At 39.9% G+C, this 23,273-nt stretch overlaps 1 protein-coding gene across 3 annotated transcripts in view; it reads left to right on the top strand.

The window, feature by feature from the left end:
• phf21aa (PHD finger protein 21Aa) overlaps positions 1 to 23,273 on the top strand; it is a 243,826-nt gene that overhangs the window by 192,898 nt on the left and 27,655 nt on the right. For 2 of the 3 annotated variants that reach the window (XM_067993661.1, XM_067993664.1), the window contains exons 5-8: positions 10,256 to 10,510; positions 13,471 to 13,560; positions 16,487 to 16,774; positions 22,485 to 22,580. In XM_067993661.1, the coding sequence (XP_067849762.1) occupies positions 10,256 to 10,510; positions 13,471 to 13,560; positions 16,487 to 16,774; positions 22,485 to 22,580 (729 nt within the window). The remainder of the gene's footprint in view (positions 1 to 10,255; positions 10,511 to 13,470; positions 13,561 to 16,486; positions 16,775 to 22,484; positions 22,581 to 23,273) is intronic. The other variant, XM_067993662.1, reaches the window with a different exon arrangement.

Raw genomic sequence — 23,273 nt, forward strand, 5'->3', positions numbered from 1 at the left:
TGCTGAGAAATTCTGCAAACTATTCATGTTCACAATGCATAGATGTGATTGGTAACCCTCAAGTTTTCAGGAAAGAAATATTCAGTCAAATTCCAGGCTTTTGAGGTGGATTGAGGCCTTGAAGTAAAAACTTCAAGGAAAGCATTAGAAGACATAAATAACAATTCAGTGGTTAAATTAATCATGTTACTGTGAAATATATATTATTTCCTTTTAAATTCAGTTGCTGAGAAAAATGGTTGACCATTTATTTTTTCATAAAATATTTTAATTGATTGAACTGGTTCACCTTTTAGGATTAATTTATTAGTAGGTTCTCCAGATTGGCAATTTTCTAGCCGCTTTCCTCACTTTTGATTTGTATGTTCCCAACCTCCTCAGTCGTGGTTTGCTGCTGTTTCACTTTGAGCCAATCAAAGTGTGACAGAAAAATGAGACTGAAAATCCATGACAACAGCAAGTAAGATGAATACATACAGGAAGTTTGTGCTTTAAGCAAGGTTTTTAATTTTTTTAATGTAGATTAGCAGATTTTCTGTGTTACTGCTCATGGTGGTTGGAGGGCGCATTGTTTTATAGCAATAGAGGTGTTATGGCATGTAACGCATGATGGATTATTAAGACCACTGATTTACGCTGACTGAGTCAAATTCCCTTATTACAGTGTTGTGGAGATCATATTCCTTAACTGTCCATTATTTTGTGAAAATTGTAAATTAGTGGTCTTGATTATTACATGTGCCTTTGCCAATATATTTACTTTTAATCATTTACCTTTTTTTTAAAGCCCAAGAAACAAGTAAGCTAGTATGTAACTAATCAGGTTGGAAGTAGGTACCTGATGTTTAGAAGCACTTTGGAGTGGCCCTGGTCTTTGATTACATAGAGGGGGTACAAAGTAGGGCTTGGCTTACTGAAGTTTGTTAGCACTGTTGGGACGGCCTGGGTCTGGCAGCATTGGTGGTGAGAAGGAAAGTCCTGCATCTGGCAGCTCTGGTTAGTAAAAGGTCTTTGCGGAGAATTAGGGGTTCTGTGATTCGTTTGAGAAAAATAAGCAAATGCTGCTTCTCTTAGATAAATATCACAGCATAAATATATAGATTTCACTCGCGATGTCTCTGTCCCAGCCTCTCCGCAACAGTATATCAACAGATAGCTGTTTTAATAAAATTTATTTTAACTTTCAACCAAAAGAATTCTATCAGTAATTGTTGCACCTGTGAGAAGATGGGTACGAGGGGCTGGGCTCGCAAACACCATCCTCTATGAATAGCCAATTTTCTTGTCAATCATAAACATTTCCAGAATTTACCTGAGAAAACATTTACCTACAATGAAAGTCTCTTTTTTTGGATAAAACATTCATAACACTCACCAGTTATAGTTGTATAAACACATCTTCTTTAAACAGTGAAGAGCATACTGGGGACAATATTTGTTGTGTGCGGTAGCGCAAAATGGGCGATAGCCCATCGGCAGCCTGTTTTACACTCTGTGTGAATTTCTTTTCAATTGAAATCAATGGAAAAGAAAATTGGTCGGAGTGCAGAAACGGGCTGCTGATGCACTATTGCCCGTTTTGAGATAGCGTCCAAGATGAATTTCACCTCCATTGTGTCAGCCTGTAACTTTTATTTGAAACTTTAGTTGAAAACCTACTTAGATTCATCATCCAGTTTATAGTCAAATAATTTTCAAAATCAGACAAACTGAAATACTGTTGTACACAAAAACACAATTTGACTTTGCCAATGAGAAAAATAGATTGTTTTAGAATCAGCAGTATCCCTGTCATGCTTGAAGTAGCCCGTGCTAGATTTTTCTCTCTTTGCATTATTTTACGATACACAAATCAGTATTAACTCTACCCGAATAAAGCTTTGATTTTCAGATAATTTGGAAAACAACCAAATAGTTGCATACTGTTGCAGACTAAAAAGAAACATTCTTGCAGTTGGGCTGACAAAATTATTCTGATGCATCTTGGGAAATTTCACACATTGCATACTGGGATTCTCCTTCAACTAACAGGTTCATAGCTCTGGTGCAAACTATCAAGTCCAAGGTCAGGCTTTTGAGAGAGGCTGAAGCCCTCAAGTAAAAATATTAATGGAGGTAATCAAAGATAAAAAGTTTATTTTATAGAGTCAGTTGAGGGAGATAATGGCAATAGAATTATTTTTCAGAAAGTGCTTTAAACAATTTGGTTTGCCACCTTCCTTTGTAAAAAAAAAATAAGTTTGCATTTGACCGAATTACAATTAATAAATTTGATTGTTCATTTTTATATCAGCCCGCCGGTGGAAGAAATTTGCATTGATTGCAAATAAATTCATGAATAATTTGAATATTTGAACAGCAATTATTTGAAGATAAAAAATTGCATATAAGATGTGAGACACTGAGGTGCTAAAGGAAGTGTGATGAAATTGCACACTAGGCATAGTGCTTTTAAAATATTACAGGGCAGAGCTCACGTGTTGCTCATAGTGAATTTAATAATATGTTGTCTGATACCATTGAATGTACAATATCTTATCGGCGACATTAATCTAGGTTGATTAAATAATTGAAATTGTTATTTTATTACCAAGTATTATTGGAGTGTAAGTGGTATTTTCAGCTTCCAATAATGTAATTATGTCTACATCTTCATGGATTGTACATCCATCCATAACTTTTGATTACATAGCTCAACAAATACATAATAATGAATTTCGTGTCTTAACTTTGTTTGAAGTCCAAAATCCAGAGTGTGTTCCAGGTTGCAGGCAAGTAGAAAGCATGAAGAAATACTAAACAGGGTGGGGGGGGGGCAGGAATTGTGTCATTTTAGTAGGATTTGGGGGAAATTCTAGTGGTTTGGTAACAGTGGGAGTGGGGTGGTGGGATGTGAAAGGAGCAAGGGGTTTTGAGATGTGAATGTTGGGGGACAGGGGGTAATGAGTAATGGATAGGCATTCTGAAATCTGAGTACTTGGTGTGGTGTGTTAGAAGTGTGGAAGTGATTAAAGGGGGTTGCTTGGGTGTGGTGCTAATGGAAGGGTAGACTTGGTTGTTAGGAGCATTGGAGTAGGGGGATTGGTAGAGGTGGATCCTGGTGGGATCAGTGGAGAAAGGAGAGCTGGGCTTGCAGAGTATTGTCGAGAAAAGTGGTCTTAACTGGAGATGGAGTATAAGTTCTTTATGGCTCTTAGTAAAAGTGCAGTAAGACCTATAAGGTTATTTTGTCAGGGGCAGGTGGGCAGCATCAGAGAAAGGCATTAGCACTTGGGATGGGAGGAGGAAGCAGGGAAGGTATTCTATCTCAAAAAACATTAGCCATCTCCGATTCAGTACTTCAGAGAGTTAACTGAAGAAATGAACACAGGAAGGTGGAAAAGTTTCAGGTTTGACATGTTCCTATAAAAAGGCATTTGCTGCTGATGGATTTAATTGAAGTTATGGGGGCATATATGTATATCGTCTTACTGTGATGGCTCAACAATTCGAGGGCAAGGCTGAAAGTCGAATCAGTTCATCTTTCGGTCTATCTTCAATTTGCCAAGACAAGAACCATTTTAAAGATGGCTCAAAATCATTTTTTAACCAAGTATGATATAGGGTTGTTTATATCTTTCAGTATTAAAATACCTAGGGCTGAGCCATCATGAGGTCATGCTACCAGTATGACATCTATTATAGTGCAGGTTTTTTTTCTGACATTCATCTTTATGTTCATTACTGGATTACAGTTTCCAGAAGCAGATGGAGTTCCTTAAGAACTGAAACCTGCGTCCAAAGGTGCCTGGATTAGGTGCGCAGGTTTCACTGTCAACCACTATTCACAGAAACTGCTTATTGGAGAATACTAGGCATTCACCACATTTTCCCTTCACGTAGAAACAGGAGTAGGCCATTCAGCTTCTCAAGCCTGCTGCGCCATTTATATAGATCGTGGCTGATCGGTTCCTCAATTCTATTTACCCGCCGTAGCTCCATATAGGAACAGGAGTAGGCCATTCAGCCCCTCATGCCTGCTCCGCCATTTGATAAGATCATGGCTGATCTGTGATCTAACTCCATATACCCGCCTTTGGCCCATATCCCTTAATACCTTTGGTTGCCAAAAAGCTATCTATCTCAGATTTAAATTTAGCAATTGAGCTAGTATCAATTGCCATTTGCGGAAGAGAGTTCCAAACTTCTACCACCCTTTGTGTGTAGAAATGTTTTCTAATCTCGCTCCTGACAGGTCTGGCTCTAATTTTTAGACACTGCTCCCAACTCCTAGAATCCCCAACCAGTGGAAATAGTTTCTCTCTATCCACCCTATCTGTTCCCTTTAATATCTTATAAACTTCGATCAGATCACCCCTCAACCTTTGAAACTCCAGAGAATATAACCCCAATTTGTGTAATCTCTCCTCGTAACTTAACACTTGAAGAACGGGTATCATTCTAGTAAACCTACGCTGCACTTCCTCCAAGGCCAATATGTCCTTCCGAAGGTGCGTTGCCCAGAACCGCTCACAGTACTCCAGGTGCGGTCCAACCAGGGTTTTGTATAGCTGCAGCATAACTTCTGCCCCCTTGTACTCTCGTCCTCTAGATACAAAGGCCAGCATTCCATTAGCCTTCTTGATTATTTTCTGCACCTGTTCATGACACATCAATGATATATGTACCTGCACCACAAGTCCCTTTGGACATCCACGGTTTTTAATTTTTTACCATTTAGAAAGTACCTTGTTCTATCCTTTTTTGTTCCAAAATGGATGACCTCACATTTGTCTACATTGCATTCCATTTGCCACAGTTTTACCCATTCACCTAATCTATCAATATCGCTTTGTAATTTTATGTTTTCATCTACACTGCCCACACTGCCTACAATGCCACCAATCTTTGTGTCAATTGAGACCCGTAGACAGATCCCTGTGGGACTCCACCAGTCACATCCTGCCAATGTGAGTACCTACCCATTATCCCTACTCTCTGTCGCCTTTCGTTCAGCCAACTTCCTAACCAAGTCCGTACTTTTCCCTTGATTCCATGGGCTTCTATCTTAGCGAACAGCCTCTTATGTGGGACCTTATCAAATGCCTTCTAGAAGTCCATATAAATAACATCCATTGACATTCCCCTGTCCACTACTTTAGTCACCTCTTCAAAAAATTCAATTAGGTTTGTCAGGCATGACCTACCTTTCACAAATCCATGCTGGCTCTCTCTGATTAACTGAAAATTCTCGAGGTGTTCAGTCACCCTATCCTTAATTATACACTCCAGCATTTTCCCCACAACAGATGTTCGGCTAACTGGTCTATAATTCCCTGGTTTCCCTCTCTCTTTCTTAAAAAGCGGAGTGACGTGCAATTTTCCAATCTCGAGGGACAGTTCCTAAATCTAGAGAACTTTGAAAGATTGTAGTTAGGGCATCTGCAATGTGCTCACCTACTTCCTTTAAAACCCTGGGATGGAAACCATCTGGTCCTGGGGATTTGTCACTCTTTAGTGCTATTATTTTCTTCATTACTGTTGCTTTACTTATCGAGTCCCTGTCCCCGATTCAATATTAGTTTTCTTGGGATTTCCAGCATGCTAACCTCTTTTTCAATTGTAAATACTGACTCAAAGTAATTGTTCAACATGTCCGCCATTTCCCCATTGTCAATGACAATATCCCCACTTTCAGTTTTTCGGGGGCCAATACTGCTCCTGACCACCCTCTTTTTCCTAATGTAACTATAAAAGTTCTTCGTATTGGTTTTGATATCCCTTGCAAGTTTCTTTTCATACTTTCTTTTTGTAGCTCTTACTATCTGTTTTGTGATCCTTTGTTGATCTTTGTATCTTTCCCATTCGCCAGGATCTGTGCATTTTTTGCTTTTTTGTATGCCCTTTCCTTATGTCTTATACTGTCCCGTACCTCTTTAGTTGTCCATGGCTGTTTTTTTTTGGCAAGTAGAGTTCTTGCCCCTCAGGTATAAACCGATTCTGTATCACGTTAAATGTTTCTTTAAACATTTCCCACTGATCATCAGTCGTTTTATCCATTAACAGATTTGCCCAGTTTACTGTGGACAGTCTCTGTCTCATCCCATTGAAGTCGGCCGTACCCAAGTCTAGAATCTTAGCAGCTGACTCACTTTTTTCCCTTTCAAACACTACATTGAACTCGATCATGTCATGATCGCTATTGGATAGATGTTCACACACAGTGAAGCTGTTAACTAAATCTGGTTCATTACTCATTACTAAATCTAGTATGGCTTGCCTCCTTGTTGCCTCTAGGACATAGTGCTGTAGAAAACTATCCTGGACACACTCAAGAAATTCACTACCTTTCTGACAGTTGCTAGTCTGCTTTTCCCAATCTGTGTGAAGGTTAAAGTCCCCCATTAAGACCACGATGCCTTTCTTACACACTTGTCTAATCTCTGCATTTATACAATCTAGCACTTCAGAGCTGCTGCCAGGGGTCCTATACACAATTCCCAATATAGTCTTAGATTCCTTCCTATTTCTCAGTTCAACCCGTAAGGTCTCTGTTGGCTGCTTACCTCTCGTTATATCCTCCTTTATCATTGAAGTGATTTCATCTCTAATCATTAATACTCTTACCTATCAAAAATCTATCGATCTCAGTCTTGAAAGCTCCAATTGTCCCAGCATCCACAGCCTTTTGGAGCAGAGAATTCCTTCATCAGAGGAATTAGTTTCTCTGTATCTACCCTATGTGAATCCTTTTAACATTTTAAAAACCTTGATCAGATCGTCCCTCAATCATCTTTACTCAAGGGAATGCAAGCCAAGTTTATGCAACCTGTCCTCATAATTCAACCCTCTAAGCCCAGGTATCATTCTGGTGAAGGTTGAAGAATAATGTGCCAATATGTACAGGCTAACTGGTCAGATTTATTTACTAAAGCAAAGATACAGCAAGATAAAACACCAGCATCTTAAAAACAATGGAATTTTATTGTACTTACGCTAAAACTGCAAGCCAGCAGCCAGAGCTGTGGTTTTATGCTGTCAGCCTCATGCATGTTAGAACCATTTCTTTTCAAGTAAGTAAGCATATAAAAAGATGTTAACAGCCTTTACCCCATGGTAGATAAGTTGATGGTGTAAATTAATGACCGTTACATATTTACCCCCAGACTAGATTTCAGACCTTATGAATGGATTTTCCGACTCGCTTGGTAGTCAAACAAAATAGAGGCAGCTGCTTTATTAGATATATTATTGCCTCTAAACATGTTTTCTCTCTGAATAGAATGTCATGCATCTTGTGACTTAGTGAAGTAGATATCCTCTATTTTGATCTGTTATTTTTTTTAAAGTAGAAATTCCATTAGTCACATCATCAGGAATGACTTCATTACACTGAAGTTTGAATCTGACAACCAGTCAGATTTCAGCAAGTAAATATTTAAATATGTGCTGCTATTTCTTGCTAATTAATGTTTACCTGAAAGTACTGTTAGTTATGCTAAAACTAGGAGTTCATCATGTATTTGCATATGAGCTTTGTATCTTTTAATCAAGGTGTGTAAACTCCTCGTGATGAAATGACAAACCATATGAACATACTGAATCCAATTCAATAGATAAACGTATCTAGGAAAGGACTACCTTTCAAGTGCAAGGCATTATGGAGAAGGTTTAGTGAAGAGCAGTAAGAATGAGTCTCAGTCTTAACACTTTACAGTATGAGAAGAGACTTGTGGAGATTAACTTGTTTTCATTGGAGAAGGGATTGAGTTGAGGTATGATCCAGGTCCTTAAAACACTCAGGCTATCTGTCGTGGAAGATTAAAAAATTAACAATCCTCAAACAGGGTTAGAGATTAACAAAATGTTTTCCTCTGAGTAGTGGGTATATGGCACAGATACCAACAAAAGCAATTGATGCTGTTTTGAAAGAAAGCTGGATAAATTTCTGGTAGGGAATGGGATCGGAGGTTATAGCAATAGCTATAGAGTGCAATGCTCTAGCAAGGATGTAGAGCAAACTGGTCCTTGATGGAATTTTTTCACTTCCATCCCTTGCGTTACTAATACAGTTGTCCCAAAATCCCTGACAACAGCACATGCATCTCTTTAAACCTCCACAAGAGTCCTGCCATTGATTGGACAAATGCCATGCATGGCCTAATGCTTTTGGTGTCCTGCACTGGAGGTTGTGGATAGATGCTATGCTGAGATGTCGGGATGGATGAATATTTTGAAATTTTGTTTGGTTATTTTTGGATATTGGAGAGTATTTATGCAGAACTTTCCTAATAGATTTTATATGTTGTATTTGAAGAACAACTGTCTCAAAGATTGAACTGCCATGATGTGACCATGTCAGTCTTATTAGTAGGCATTTAAAACCAGTTTTTAACAAATGAAATGCTTTATTTAAAAAGCAGCTCTCACTTCAGAAATAGATGGTGGAAGCAAAAATAATGAGGAAAGTAAGACTGGGAGGATAGAAGGAAAATAAGGCAAGCACAGATCATGTGTCTAATTTTATGAAAATCTATGTTTAGTATTTTAATGTTTTAGGCTTACTATTAGTGTTGTAAAGTTATTCTTGGATTTGAATAGCTTTATTATTATAATAGTATTTCAAGCACCACCCGACACAAACTGAAAACTTACAAAACCATATGATTGAGGGAGATGGGAGTTTCCCCTGAACTGCCAGTGATCAAAGTGTGAATCATGTTGGTAAGAATCACTGGAGTAGATTTTTAACTTACTATCTGGGTGTACAACTGTTATGTGGATCGGTCGCCCATTATAGATTCAGTGGAATAAAAATCAGGCGGTTTCTGTAATGAGAAGCTGATCCATAACACCAGTTTTATGCCCGGGCGGCAAGTTGAGAATCTACCCCACTGTCTTGACTAACATGAATACATGTAGGGAAGATATGTTCCAGATGCTTTAACCAGGTGGTGTGGTGCAACTCAATTATTAAAAGTAGCACTCTCAATTTTGTTACAGGAGTAAGCACCCAAACTGTATGAAGCACTCATGTCTCAGACTTGTAGGCCATGATTATAGGTTTGTCACTTGTGTATATTTAACCTTCTGTATTTATGGTAAATTCAGTTAAAACAAGATGTTGGGGATAAAATTAGCAAATGCTTAGTTATCTTTTAAAAGATTATGAACACTGAAAGTTATTCATTTCTCAGTATTTAAAACTGTTTGAATTTTTCAGATCTGATATTTCTCTGAAGTTCATTCTTTAAAGCTTGCAACTTGTGACAAATTAGAATCTTATTGCATATCAATAGGAACAGTTTAATTTGAATATGGCACAAAAAGAGTGAAGTATTGGTGGATGCTGAAGAACTGGGGAAATATTTTAGTCTGCATTGTGAAATACAAATGCTTCTTCTGCAACACAAATTAATTTTGCTATGAATCTATTAAATGTACCTATCCTGCATATCTTCCCCACCCCCTCCACTCTTGTGACAATGAAAAACCAAGTGAATTTGTATTGTTCCATCACTGGATAACTTTCTGTGACACACCGATAAGTATATTGGTTTAATAAATCATGGAAAGCTGTACCCCTTTTCAGAATTACTGGGAAATACTGGATGGAGCTCAGTACTGTCAGATATCACACTGTGGGCACCTGCTTGCCTCAGCTCCACCTGAGCAGATGGATAGTCATTCTCTTGCCAGGTGGGTCCTAGGGAGGGAGTTGACCTCTACTTATTCATCATGCAGGCAAAAAAAGAAGTGTTGTTAGTCAGTCAATTGTGACTGTGCTTTTGTAGGTCGGGGTAGCAGAAGACTGAAGTTCCTGTAATTGGATTTTTCATAAAGAGTCACTGTGGCACCAGCAACGTTCAGTAAAGCACAGGAATAGTATTGTTTTTACCTATGTCCCATTTGAATGATTAATATCTATATCCAGTATACTTTGCATGTATCTGTCTCCATTTTGCATGTTTGATATTGTGTTTTGGAGGGATTGTTGACGTTTCTTGGAAATTAATGAAAGAAATGCCTTGTACAAAAGAAAATCAGTAGTAGCGCAGTATGGAACTTTTACTGTTTGTCTCTAAATGACACAAGGTTAAAATTGCACTGTATGTTTATTAAGCATTGCAAAAAAAAATGCAGAAATAGAGATTTTAAAAATACATGTTAAGGTAAATACATTGGGCTGAAACATTTGCATCTTTATCTCTTGATTATGTTTCATTTATTCAAAGCATAATTACGATTCTTGTGAACTTTTTTTTTCAATTCACAGAAAACAATAACTGAAGCTTCAGTTGTTACCACAAAGCAGATTCCTCTTACTCTGCTAAAAACAACACATACCATGCCTGCCTCAGTCGTTACACCAAGACCTACCATTGCCATGGTAACGGCTCTAAGCAACCCTCAGAAATCGGTAGTTAATGCAGACTCTCAAAACACACCCATCAACCTTCAGATCACCAACAAACTGACAACTCTGGGGGCTGAGGCTGTACGAATAATGCCAAAATCAACTGTACAGTTGGTAAGAAAAACTTTGGAATGCAATTTTTTTTCTTTTAAACTGAGTCTCCTTAAAAAAAAATGTTTTTGTTGCACTTTACCACCCACAGATGTGTCATAATGTTTTGGGAGTTCATTTTATACACATTAAGAAGAGGAACCATCTTTCAGCAATGGTATCTTTCCTTCATGCTTTTTGGATCTACTGCCAATGGTATGGGTCAGATGGGTAACATTGTCCTATCAATTCATCTCAAACCCAACCTCAGAAGAGCATCTCTTCTCTTTCCCCCCCCCCCCAAAAATACTAATGTGATAATTCAGTTTTCCCAGAAGACATCCTTGTTGCCTCTTCTGTGGGTTTGCCAGGATTGTATGTAGTTTTGTGCTTTGTGTGAACCCACTAGGACCTGAATTATGGCTATTCAAACTCACTACTCACTTAGGACCTTTGCAACTGGCAGAGAAGAGACTTCCTTTGCACGAGTCGGGGCTGCTTTCAAACCCAGGTGAAAAGGATAGCGTTCCAACCAAATATGCCACAGAATTTCTCTTCCTTTTTTTTTTGAAGAGGAACAAAATTACTGAGTATGAAATGCTTCATTTGAATAATAACTTTTTGTCATAATCAGCAGAGTTGTCCAGTAGAATGAAATAATTTTTTTATGCCAAAAACTTAAAGGGCAAAGTTAACCCTGGTTTAGAACTAATTCAATGATCAAAAAATCTATCTACATATTTTTTAAAAAAGCTATGCCCATCCTCTGTTCCTTCTATGTAATGTGATCGATTTGGTTAGGTGAAGCCAATTCAAACAAATGAAAGAAAAGGGCAGAAGCATAAAGTATGTCTTTTATGACAAAACATGCAGCGGGATATCTGCCACATGAGAGGAACAAGTTTAAACAGTGAATGTAAGTTAAGGCTTTGATTGTTGTAGTTGTGTGTTTGTTGTATGAATTTGTAACTCATTGATGGGCTGTGAGCAGCTGGTATCCTTTCAGTTTCTGTTTTATTCTTAAAATCCCTGCTTCTACTGTATTTCAATTTTTAGCATTATGTTTTCTGTTTTTCTAACTCTTTTGCCAGCTCTTTTTTGATCAAATGTAATAAGTTCTGTCCATTTTTTGCTGCAACCTGTTTTCAGCTATTTCTAACTGGTGCCACGACTTCCTCTCTGCTGACTCAAAGCTTTATCTTTGATACCGTCTTCCTGTTTGCCTTGAGTTGAAATACCTATGCTGCATTTATAGCTCTTCGCTCAATAAACAGAGTAGATATTTCATATTCACAAACTGTCCCAGATAAATTGTGCTTCTTATTTAAGTCACGTGAATTTTTTTTTGTTTTGCAATTGGAAAGCGGTAAAGAAAGTCCTGTAAATCATTATTCATCTAAAACAAACATACCACAACTGATGAGAACATTGATAAACAATACCATTTCTAAAAAAAATAAGTCTGAGGCCTGTCTTCCACTTTTTGATTTACAATTGTATGTAATACCAGCCCCTGAAATCCTTTCCAATTCTGTGAATTTACATCTTAAGCAAATAAGAAACAAAGCAGGCTTTGAGACCAAATTAATCTGGAAATGACCAGGAATCAACTTCAACAGAATCCTTTATTTAAGAATTAACTCTTTTACCAGTTGTGTCACCAACTCAAGTTATTGTAGTTCTTTTTCTTCACTGTGTTTCAAGTGTCTCTGATATTTCAGGATTTAATTTCTAAAACATTCAAGAAACTGTTCCAGTAGAACTGAAGTGCTACAAACAGAAAAAGAACTAGAGAGAAGCAAGAAATATAGAAATAGAAATAAAAAGATAGGGACAGATATCCAGAGAAATAAAACAAGTGAGAGAAAAAAATACCTCATCAGAACCTTAGGGTCAGAGATAAAATAGAGAAAAGTTTTTAAATGATGAAAAGGAAATGTACATTTCAGCTTTTGCTGTGCATCAGTCTCTGGCTATAATATGAATAGACAGATCAGTTAAATGGCGTTTTAATTGCAGTTGATGTGAATCAGAGCTGCTTCTAATAGTGTTGTAAGATTCTTTGAATCAAGGCTTCTGATTCACGTTTCTAATGGATGCAGTGTTACTATGGCGGTAATGCACAGAAGGGCATTTTTGAAAGATATTTTACGGTAATTTGTCAAAATAGGGGCATTTTTATTACCTTAAAGAAAGCACCATAGATGCAATTTGGCTTAACATTTAATATTGCATTGTTCTAGCCTCTGGTTGGCCTGGAAGACCACATTTACTACTGACCCATTGATAGTGGTTTAATTGTACAAAAGAGAGAACTTTCATTTATCTAGCACCTTTCATGACCTCAAGAGGTTCCAAAGTGCTTTACAGCTAATTAAGTACTTTCTGAAGTATAGTCACTTGTAATGTAGGAAACCCAGCAGTCAATTTGCATATAGCAAGGTCCCACAAACAGCAGTGAGATAATGACCATATAATCTGTTTGTTAGTGATGTTGGTTGAGGGATAAATATTGACTAGGACACCAAAGAGAACCCGCTGCTTCTCTTCGAATAGTACCATGGGATCTTTTGCGTCCACCTGAGGGGGCCTCGGTTTAGTGTCTCATCTGAAAAACGGCACCTCCGACAGTGCAGCACTCCGTCAGGACTACACTGGAGTGTCAGCCTAGATTGCGCGCTCAAGTCTCCGGAGTGGGGCTTTAACTCTCTGACTCAGGCCTGGAATTGTGAATTATTTAATTGTGAGGCTGTCCTCATTTCTCCATTTTGCTGGTCTTTGTTGTATATCTGCTCTGTACTTATTACAAAAATGCTACCCATGTTTTTGAACGTTTATATTTGTACAGAAAAGAAGGTTATTCATTTTCTCAAATCTTGGTTCTAAACATGAATAGAACTAGCCAGAGTGTATTCAGTATTTTATTCTTGATATGAAGGTTTTCCGTTAAAGTACTGTGTAAGAAATAATTCTATTCAAACCAGCAGGTGCAGACTGCAAGCTCCCCACCAATCAAAGTTCCTCAATTCATTCCTCCACCCAGACTGACGCAACGCCCGACCCTCTTACCACAGGCAAGTACATATGACAATAAGGCAGCTATTGATGAGGTCGATTTAGATTCAAAACACAACCAGAGTGCAAAGTTATAGCCTGAAACATTAAATAGACATGACCCTTAGTAGTTCCGGTACTGCATCAGTTAAGATGCTACATACCTCTTCTCAAAGGTGAGAGTTCTGCCAGAAGCCACATTCTAAGGTGGTTAATGTGTAATTTAAGAGAAATTGAAGTGCTGAAGTGAGGGGTTACATTCAGTTGCCAGCATAGTGTGATCATTCCTCTTGTGTTCAATCCTTATATATGTATAAATGAAAAGATGGGAGAATAACCAAAGACACGTCCTGTTAAGAATTTGGCATCAAAAGGAGCCATATGTATTGGTCCTACCACATCCCAGTATGCAGGTCTCATTCCAGAATTGTATCTCAGTTCTTTTCTTCTAGGAACATAGGAATAGGAGTTGGCCATTTAACCCCTTGAGCCATTCACTGATGTCATGGCTGATCTGTGACCTAACTCCATACACCAGCCTTAGCTCCAAATTCCTTAATCCCTTTAGTTGATACAAATCTGTCAATCTCAGATTTAAAATTAACAATTGAGCTAGCATCAACTGCCGTTTGCGGAAGAGGGTTCCATCCTTTGCGTGTAGAAGTGTATCCTAACCTCACTCCTGAAAGTCCTGGCTATGTCCCCTAGTTCTAGACTCCCCAACCAGCGGAAATAGTTTCTCTCTTATCTACCCTATCAATTTCCCTTAATATCTTGAAAACTTCGATCAAATCACCCCTTAATCTTCAGGTACTTCAGGTGTGGTCTAACCAGGGCTTTGTATAGCATAGCTTAACTTCTACCCCCTTGTATTCTAGTCCTCTAGATATAAAGGCCAGCATTCCATTATACTTTTTGATTTATTTTCTGTACCTGTCCATGACATTTTAATGATCTATGTACATGGACCCCCTAAGTCTCTTTGGACCTCAACTGTTTCAAGCCTTTGACCATTTAGAAAGTACTCTGATCCATCCTTTATAGGCCCAAAGTGGATGACCTCACACTTGCCTACATTGAAATCCATTTGCAACAGTTCTGTCAGCTCATCATTCAGGGTTTACAATACTGCTGCCATTCTTTGGAATACTGTCTTGCACCTAAGCTAAGGAGGAGAAAAATCAGCTTCAGTTCCCATTCCTGACTGCTATTCAGTGACCGCTGCTTGAAAATGTATATCAATCGATGTCAGATGAAGACAAATTTGAGCTCAGCTGCATTGCTTACTATGGTCAAATATCCTAGTATTTGCATAGGCTCACATGAAAAATGGTCCTTTCGGTGAGGCACATGTGAAACCATAATCCGCTCGAGTCAGCCCCTTTAGGAGAGGAATGGGGAAAAGTGAAGAAAATTGGAAATTTAAAAAAAAACACCATACCTATGTTAGGTATTAACATTTGTTATTTGGTGTACAGTTTATGGTGAAAGCTATATTCTTATGTGGCGATCTCATACTTGCTTGTAAAGAAGTTTGTTCTGGAATGTTTTGTGGCTTGAGAAACTGGAACCATAACTGAGTGTTAGGTACATTTATTTTTAAGTTGAGCTTAAATTCAGCAGTAAAATTCTTTAACAATTCTTTAAGGAGAAACTGTTTAGTTTCTTAAAATCAGTTGGTAAATGCAATACCTAAGTGTGGAACTGAGTCATGCAATCTGCAGCCCTAACTAAGTTAGTTGTATTTAGCTGGGGATGCTGTAGGAGTGCTATAACTGACCTCAGCACTTCTGCAGTAAGGAGGGGAAAAATCGTCCCTGGTTTCTGCTGTCACTGCCCTCTGACCCCTGTAGAAAATACAAGTGTGGCTGTCGGGAGAATAGGATGGGGCTTGGCTGTGATGCCTTCCTCCTCTCTCCACCCAATATTTAAATAGCCTGCTTGACACTCTCTGTCTTGGCTCACACATGAAGAGTGACTACTTGGGCAAGGTACTGGAGATTAGCCAGTTCTGTGGGACCAGACCTTAGTACGAGTCAGCTGCTTCAGAAAAGCTGAACATTCGCGTCAGACAAGTGCCAGGCAATGACCATCCCCAACAAGAGAGAGTCTAACCACCTCCCCTTGACATTCAACGGCATTACCATCGCCGAATCCCCCACCGCCGAATCCCCCACCATCAACATCCTGGGGGGTCACCGTTGACCAGAATCTTAACTGGACCAGCCGCATAAATACTGTGGCTACAAGAGCAGGACAGAGGCTGGGTATTCTGCTGCGAGTGACTCAACTCCTGACTCCCCAAAGCCTTTCCACCATCTGCAAGGCACAAGTCAGGAGTGTGATGGAATACTCTCCACTTGCCTGGATGAGCGCAGCTCCAACAACACTCAAGAAGCTCGACACCATCCAAGATAAAGCAGCCCCCTTGATTGGCATCCCATCCACCACCCTAAACATTCACTCCCTTCATCACATGCGCACCATGGCTGCAGTGTGTACCATCCACAGGATGCACTGCAGCAACTCACCAAAGCTCCTTTGACAGCACCTCCCAAACCCGTGACTCCTAGCACCTAGAAGGACAGGGGCAGCAGGCACATGGGAACAACACCACCTGCATGTTCCCCTCCAAGTCACACACCATCCCGACTTGGAAATATATCGCCGTTCCTTCATTGTCGCTGGGTCAAAATCCTGGAACTCCCTACCTAACAGCACTGTGGGAGAACCTTCACCACAAGGACTGCAGCGGGTTCAAGAAGGTGGCTCACCACCACCTTCTCATGGGCAACTAGGGATGGGCAATAAATGCTGGCTTTGCCAGCGACAACCACATCCCATGAACCAATAAAAGAAAAGGAGAAAATATTGTGGGGCGGAGGGGCGGTGGTGGGAAGAGAAACTGTTTAATTGTAATGTGCTATGTTGCTGATGGTTTCTCAGGTTCGTCCGAAGCCAGTGATGCCAAATAGCATTCCTATTGCACCTGCACCTGTGTTTACTACTTCGCAACTAATCCAGAGACCTGTGATGCTGACAAAATTCACACCCACCTCTCAGCCATCAGCTGCAAATTCCATACATCAGGCTAGAATTATGAACGGACAACCAGCTGCTGTCACCAAAATGTTACCAACTGCACAGCTGACGAGCATTGTCATAGCCACCCCAGGCCCTAAGGTGGTTGGTCCCCAACAGCTGAAGCTCAGCAAAGCAAATCTGGACAACAAGGTATAAATGCCTTTTCATGTGTTTTTTTTCTAAAACAGGCACAAATTGATATCTCGGTTGAAATCACCTTTGAAGCATTGACCTGTCCATTGGAGTCCATGCATACCCATTGGTTAAATGTTTTATCTGTGACACTTGAAATTAGGTGAAAACATTTGGGGAAAGAAAAAATGTATTATCTTGACTAGCTGTGAGTCATAACTAGTCAAACTATTGCTGTTTCAAGCTCTCCTATTACAAATGTTTTTTTAAAACTCATCTGAAATTCCAGTTGAATGTGAACATCAATGAGAACCGGTTTTCTAGTGTATACGGTTCATTTATATAAAAAAACACTTAGACTTCTGCTGCTAGCTGCACGTTGTACTCTGTCCAGCAATGAAGGGGTTCAGTTGACTTTCAATGTGACAAGTGAATGGGCATGAGTATGGACTCTCTCTCCATGATAAAGCTTTCAAATTTAAGTTTTAGGAAATACATTGGATTACCTGGAACCCTTTTTTAACTTAGCTTTCAACCACATTGTACTACACTCTGAGCAAAGCCCCTACACAACAGCAGTCCTAACATTTCACAATGATTCATTCTACTTTGAGTACTTTGAGATGTTTCTGAGAAACATAATGAGGTGCTCTATAAACGCATGTCTTTCTTAGCAATGTGAGTCATCACCAGGAAATGGTCTCATAGCTCTTGGGAGTGCAGTTGGGAGTTAGGTTGCTGACCTGACTCCCAAGTTAATGTGATCTGATAGTTTGATTTAATTTAGCTTGAATTTCTGTTATATAACTAACATTAGCAATGCTGTGCTCTTATTTTTAATTTATCCTGCTCCTTCCCCATCCCACAACACCCTCACAAATCCCACAGCACCCTCCCAACTAAAATGGGCAGATAATGTGCTTCCACACCTCTGGCATTGCTGTTCTTTAATTAGCTGCCTGGAGATATGTGAGGGAGGCCCGTTGGGTTTTCTTTGTATGCCTGTGGATGATACCTTTTCTCACCTCATTTACTTGCCATTTGGGAATCAGGGGGTCAAAACAGAGAGCTGGCAGCATATTTGGGAGCAGGATTTATGAAAATGTAGTGCAAAAATTAGAGACAAGCCAAACTTTTGCATATCTCAATTTTAATTTTTTCCTCAATCCTAACTGGAGTTGCACCAATGTGACCTCAAAATGGCCAAAATTTTGCTGGTGATAAAAGGTTTGTACATAAGGAGATTTTTATAATTCATTATTATAACACAGAGTAGGAGTGTATATTAAAAAAAACTATGCCAAACCACCTATTATATAATGATGAACTGTTTGAGTACAAGTTACTCTACTTTGTGGTAGCTTGAACTGAGCATCACATAAAGAAATAAGGCTGAAAATGTATCACTTCACACTTCTGTGTTAAATTTCATCTGCCACATGTCTGCCCATTTCACTAGTCTGTTTATGTCTTCCTGAAGTTTGTTATTATCCTCCACATTGTTTACTACATTCCCGAGTTCCGTGTCATCTGCCAACTTTGAAATTATACCCTGTATACCAAAGTCCAGGTCATCAGTATATATCAAAAAGAGCAATGGTCCTAATACCAACCCCTTGGGAATGCCACTGTATACTTGCCTCCATTCTGAAAAATAACCATTCACTACTACTCTCTGTTTTCTGTCACCTAGCCAATTTTGTGTCCACGCTGCCGATATCCCTGGGTTTTAATTTTGCTTACAAGTCTAATATGTAATACTTTATCAAATGTCTTTTGAAAGTCCATGTTCACAACATCAATCGCACTGCCTTCATCAACCATCCCTGTTACTTCACCAAAGAACTCAATCAAGTTAGTCAAACACGATTTTCCTTTAACAAATCCATGCTGTCTTTTATTTATTAGCCCATACTTTTCCAAGTGCCAATTAATTTTGTCCTGGATTATTTTCTCTAAAAGTTTCCCACCACCAGCGTTGGGCTGACTGGCCTGTAATTGCTGGGTTTATCCCTTTCCCCTCTTTTGACTCGGGGTAACATTTGCAATCCACCAGACCTCTGGCGCAGTCCCCACTTCTAGGGAGGATTGGAAGATTGTGGCCCGAGCCTCCACAATTTCCACCCTTACTTCCCTCAACAATCTAGGATGCATCCCATCTGAACCGGGTGACTTTTCTACTTTGCGTACTGTCGACCTTTTAAGAACCTCTATCTATTTTTAACCTCTCCAATATCGCTATTCCTCCTTTACTACTATGTTGGCAGCATCCTCTTTAGTGAAGACCGATGTGAAGTATTCGTTTAGTACCTCAGCCAATACCCTCTGCCTCCACAAGAAGATCTCCTTTCTTGTCCCTAATCGTCCCAACCTTCCTTTGACTACTCTTTTACTATTTGTATGTTTATGAAAGACTCATGGGTTCCCTTTTATGTTAGCTGCTAATCTCTTTGCCTCTCTTATTCCCTTTTTTAGATCTCCTTTGTGCTTTCTGTCTTTAGCTTGGTTCTCTACTGCACTATGAACATTACATTTGTCATAAGCCTCTTTTTTCTGTTTCATTTTAATCTCTCTATTTTTAGTCATCCAGGGAGCTCTAGCTTTGAATATCCTTGCTTTCCCCCTTGTGGGAATGTATCTACTCTATACCCGAACCACCACCTCCTTGAAGGCCTCCCATTGTTCAATTACTGTCTTGCATACTGATTTTTGATTCCAGTCCACTAGGCACAATCCCTTTTTAACTGAAATTAGCCCATCTCCAGTTAAATATTTTTATGCTTGATTATTCCTTGTCCTTTTCCATAACTATTCTAAACCTAATGATATTATAGAGTCATAGAGTTATACAGCACGGATAGAGGCCCTTCGGCCCATCGTGTCCACGCCGGCCATCAGCCCTGTCTACTCTAATCCCATATTCCAGCATTTGGTCCGTAGCCTTGTATGCTATGGCATTTCAAGTGCTCATCCAAATGCTTCTTGAATGTTGTGAGGGTTCCTGCCTCCACAACCCTTTCAGGCAGTGAGTTCCAGACTCCAACCACCCTCTGGGTGAAAAAGTTCTTTCTCAAATCCCCTCTAAACCTCCCGCCTTTTACCTTGAATCTATGTCCCCTTGTTATAGAACCCTCAACGAAGGGAAAAAGCTCCTTAGTATCCATCCTATCTGTGCCCCTCATAATTTTGTACACCTCAATCATGTCCCCCCTCAGCCTCCTCTGCTCCAAGGAAAACAAACCCAATCTTCCCAGTCTCTCTTCATAGCTGAAGCGCTCCAGCCCTGATCTACTGATCTACTGTTCCCCACATGCTCCACTTGCCCCACTTCGTTCCCCAGAACTAGATCCGGCACTGCTTCCTTCATCGTTGGACTGGAAACGCACTGATCAAGATTGTTCTCTTCTATACATTTCAGTAATTCCTCCCCCTCTTTGCCCTTTACACTGTTACTGTCCCAGAATATATTGGGATAATTGAAGCCTCTCATTATCACTGCTCTATAGTTCTTGCATTTTTCTGTAATTTGCCTGCAAATTTGCTCCTCTATCTCCTTCCCTCTATTTGATAGCCTATAGTATACACCTAGTAGCGTAATAGTTCCTTAATTCTCGCCAAATAGATTCTGTCTTTGACCCCTCAACTACATCATCCCTTTCCAATAATTTCTTTGATCAATACTGCCACCCCACTTCCTTTCTTTCCTTCCCTATCTTTTCTGAATACCTTGTAGCCAGGAATATTAAGTACCCAATCCTCCCCTTCTTTGAGCCAGGTCTCTGTTATTGCCACTGTGCCTGCAACTCACCGACCTCAGTTACCATGCTACGTGCGTTTACGCGCATGCACTCCAAACTCGCATTTGCCCCTTGTTTGATCCCTCCTATTTCTGATCTATTCTTTATTTTAGTGCTATTTGTCTCTCCCAGTCCTCTGTGCACCTTATTTCTCCTTTCTAATGTTTCATTCTGGTGCCTGTCCACCAGCCAAATTAGTTTAAACCCTCCCCCACAGCACTAGTTAACCTCCCCGTGAGAACATTGATCCCAGTCCTGTTGAGGTGCAACCCGTCCAGCTTGTACAGGTCCCTCCTGCCCCAGAACTGGTCCTAATGCCCCAGGAATCTGAAGCCCTCCCTTCTGCACCATTTTTCCAGCCACGCATTAACCTATTATCCTTTTAACCTATACTCATTAGCGCAGAGCACTGGGAGTAATCCAGAGATTACTACCTTTTGAGGACTTGCTTTTTAACTTCCTCCCTAGCTCCTGAAACTCTTGACTGCAGAATCTCAACCCTTTTCCTTCCTATGTCATTGGTTTCCACATGGACCATGACTTCTGGCTGTTCCCCTTCCCCTCTCAAAATGTTCTGCACCTCTCAGTGATACCTTTACCCTGGCACCAGGGAGGCAACACGCCATGCAGGACTCAAGTCGGTGGTTGCAGAAACGCCTGTCTGTCCCCCTGACTATTAAATCCCCTATAACAACTGCATCGCTACACTTTCTTGTGCCCCTCTTTGCAGTCGAGTCTCCCATGGTGCTGTGGATTTGCTCCTGACTGCACTCCCCTGAGGTGTATCACCCTCTCTGATGCTCATCACTGATTGCTGGTTTGTGCCACACTCCCAGGGGATTCCTACACTGTCTGCTTGTTCCTCCTAGTCTGCCTGGTGATCATTCACGCCCTCTCCTCCTGAGCTCTCTATAGCCGTGGGGTGACCACCTCCTGAAACGTGCTATCCACAAAACTCTCACCTTCCCGTATGCACTGTAGTGACGCCAGTTGCCCCTCAAGCTCAGAAACTCTGAGCTCAAGCAGTTGGCGGCACTTCCTGCACATGTGGTTTTGTAGGACACACAAAGTGTCCTGGAGTTCCCACATGGCACAGGATGTGCATGCAATGGGCCCCAGCTGTCCCGCCATGTTAGCCAACAGTTATTTAAAACTTTTTTTTTAAGCTTTGAGGCTATTTAACTGTTTAGATAACACTAAAACACAAAGTCTAACCACTTTTTAAAAAAAAACACGAACCATTACTAAAAACTCTAACCAATCAACTAAATACTTACACTAACCACCAAAACACCAACGAATAAACTAAATACTTATCTGTAACTTACCCCTGCTGATCTTTCTTGTGTTGTGACGACACTTTTTGATTTTTCTGCCTGTCTGTTCTGTCTGATGTGTCAGGAAAAAGAACTGAAGGTGTGGTCCTCTTTAGATTTTTTTTTATATGTCACCATCAAATGTTTACTATGCAAAGTCCACTCTGTCTGATGTTTCTTCTTGGCTTCATAGTTAGTAGACTGTTGACTCCCTGCTTTTTTAGTCATTGTTAATTTTACCAGTTGTTATAGTCATTGTTAATGTTTTGTCTGAGATCTTTTTGCTTTGCAAAAAGATACCAATATGTGGTTTGTCAGGTTATCATTAATTTTGGAATGATGATAGTCTAGAATTTGTATATTTTTTTAACACTTTAGAAAACAAAGACATTGGCTGGTAGGGCAATGGATGGTTTTGTTCTTCAGCACAGTAACCCAATTAGGAACTCAATTTTGGCTTCCTGATTTACTATATTTTAAATTCAGAAGATCCATTTGGAGAGCCTGAACCAAAACTTCAGAAATAAGTTCATACTTCAGATATATTCTTTTGGAATCCACGTTATTGGAGTGTTAAATAATTAACTGCTCACTTATTTTTCTGTGTCATACTAGACCATCAAACTTCAGGTGGAGTGGGAAGAAAGACAGAACGACAGCAGCCCCACTTCTCCGGTTCCACCTAAACCCAAGAGAGAGGAGAACCCAGAGGTATTGTAATGCAATGGTTGATAGAAGCAAGTTCTAGTTATCGATAACTTCATTAGAATTTAAAGCAAAATTGAACTGCTATATTTAAGTCATTCTTTCAGTGTATTCAAAATCATTGATAATTGTTTTACCTTTCACAACTTTTTCCTTTTGATTTTCTTCCAATCCTAATCATTTTAAAGTATATTAATCTAGATGGAACATATGGGTACAGATATTATGGTCCCAGTGTAGAACCACCGGGACTGGAATGCACTACCTGAAAGGGTGGTGGAAGCAGATTCAGTAGTAACTTTGAAAAGGGAATTGGATATATACTTGAAAGGGAAAAAATTGCAGGACTATGGGGTAAGAGAAGGGAATAAGACTAATTGAATAGCTCTTTCAAAGAGCTGGCACAGGCATGCTGGGTCAAATGGCCTCCATCTGTGCTGTATGATTCTTTGACTGCTGCTCCTTAGGCATCGGATGATAATGTGGGGTCAGATCATTTAAATATTTTTGTAGCACTCCCAATATGAAGCATTTGAGGTGTTGGGAACGGGTTGGGGATCAGAACATTGGGAGCCAGTAGCCAGTGACGGGCTGCTGGCCATCCATGAGTGGTGCACAAGTTGCAAGCACCCAAGATGATTCCCACCCGTGTTTCCTTGTGCTCATCGCATCTGGTGTTACGGACCATGTCATCAGCCC

This window comes from Heptranchias perlo, chromosome 12 (genome assembly GCF_035084215.1).
Source record: "Heptranchias perlo isolate sHepPer1 chromosome 12, sHepPer1.hap1, whole genome shotgun sequence".
NCBI lineage: Eukaryota > Metazoa > Chordata > Chondrichthyes > Hexanchiformes > Hexanchidae > Heptranchias > Heptranchias perlo.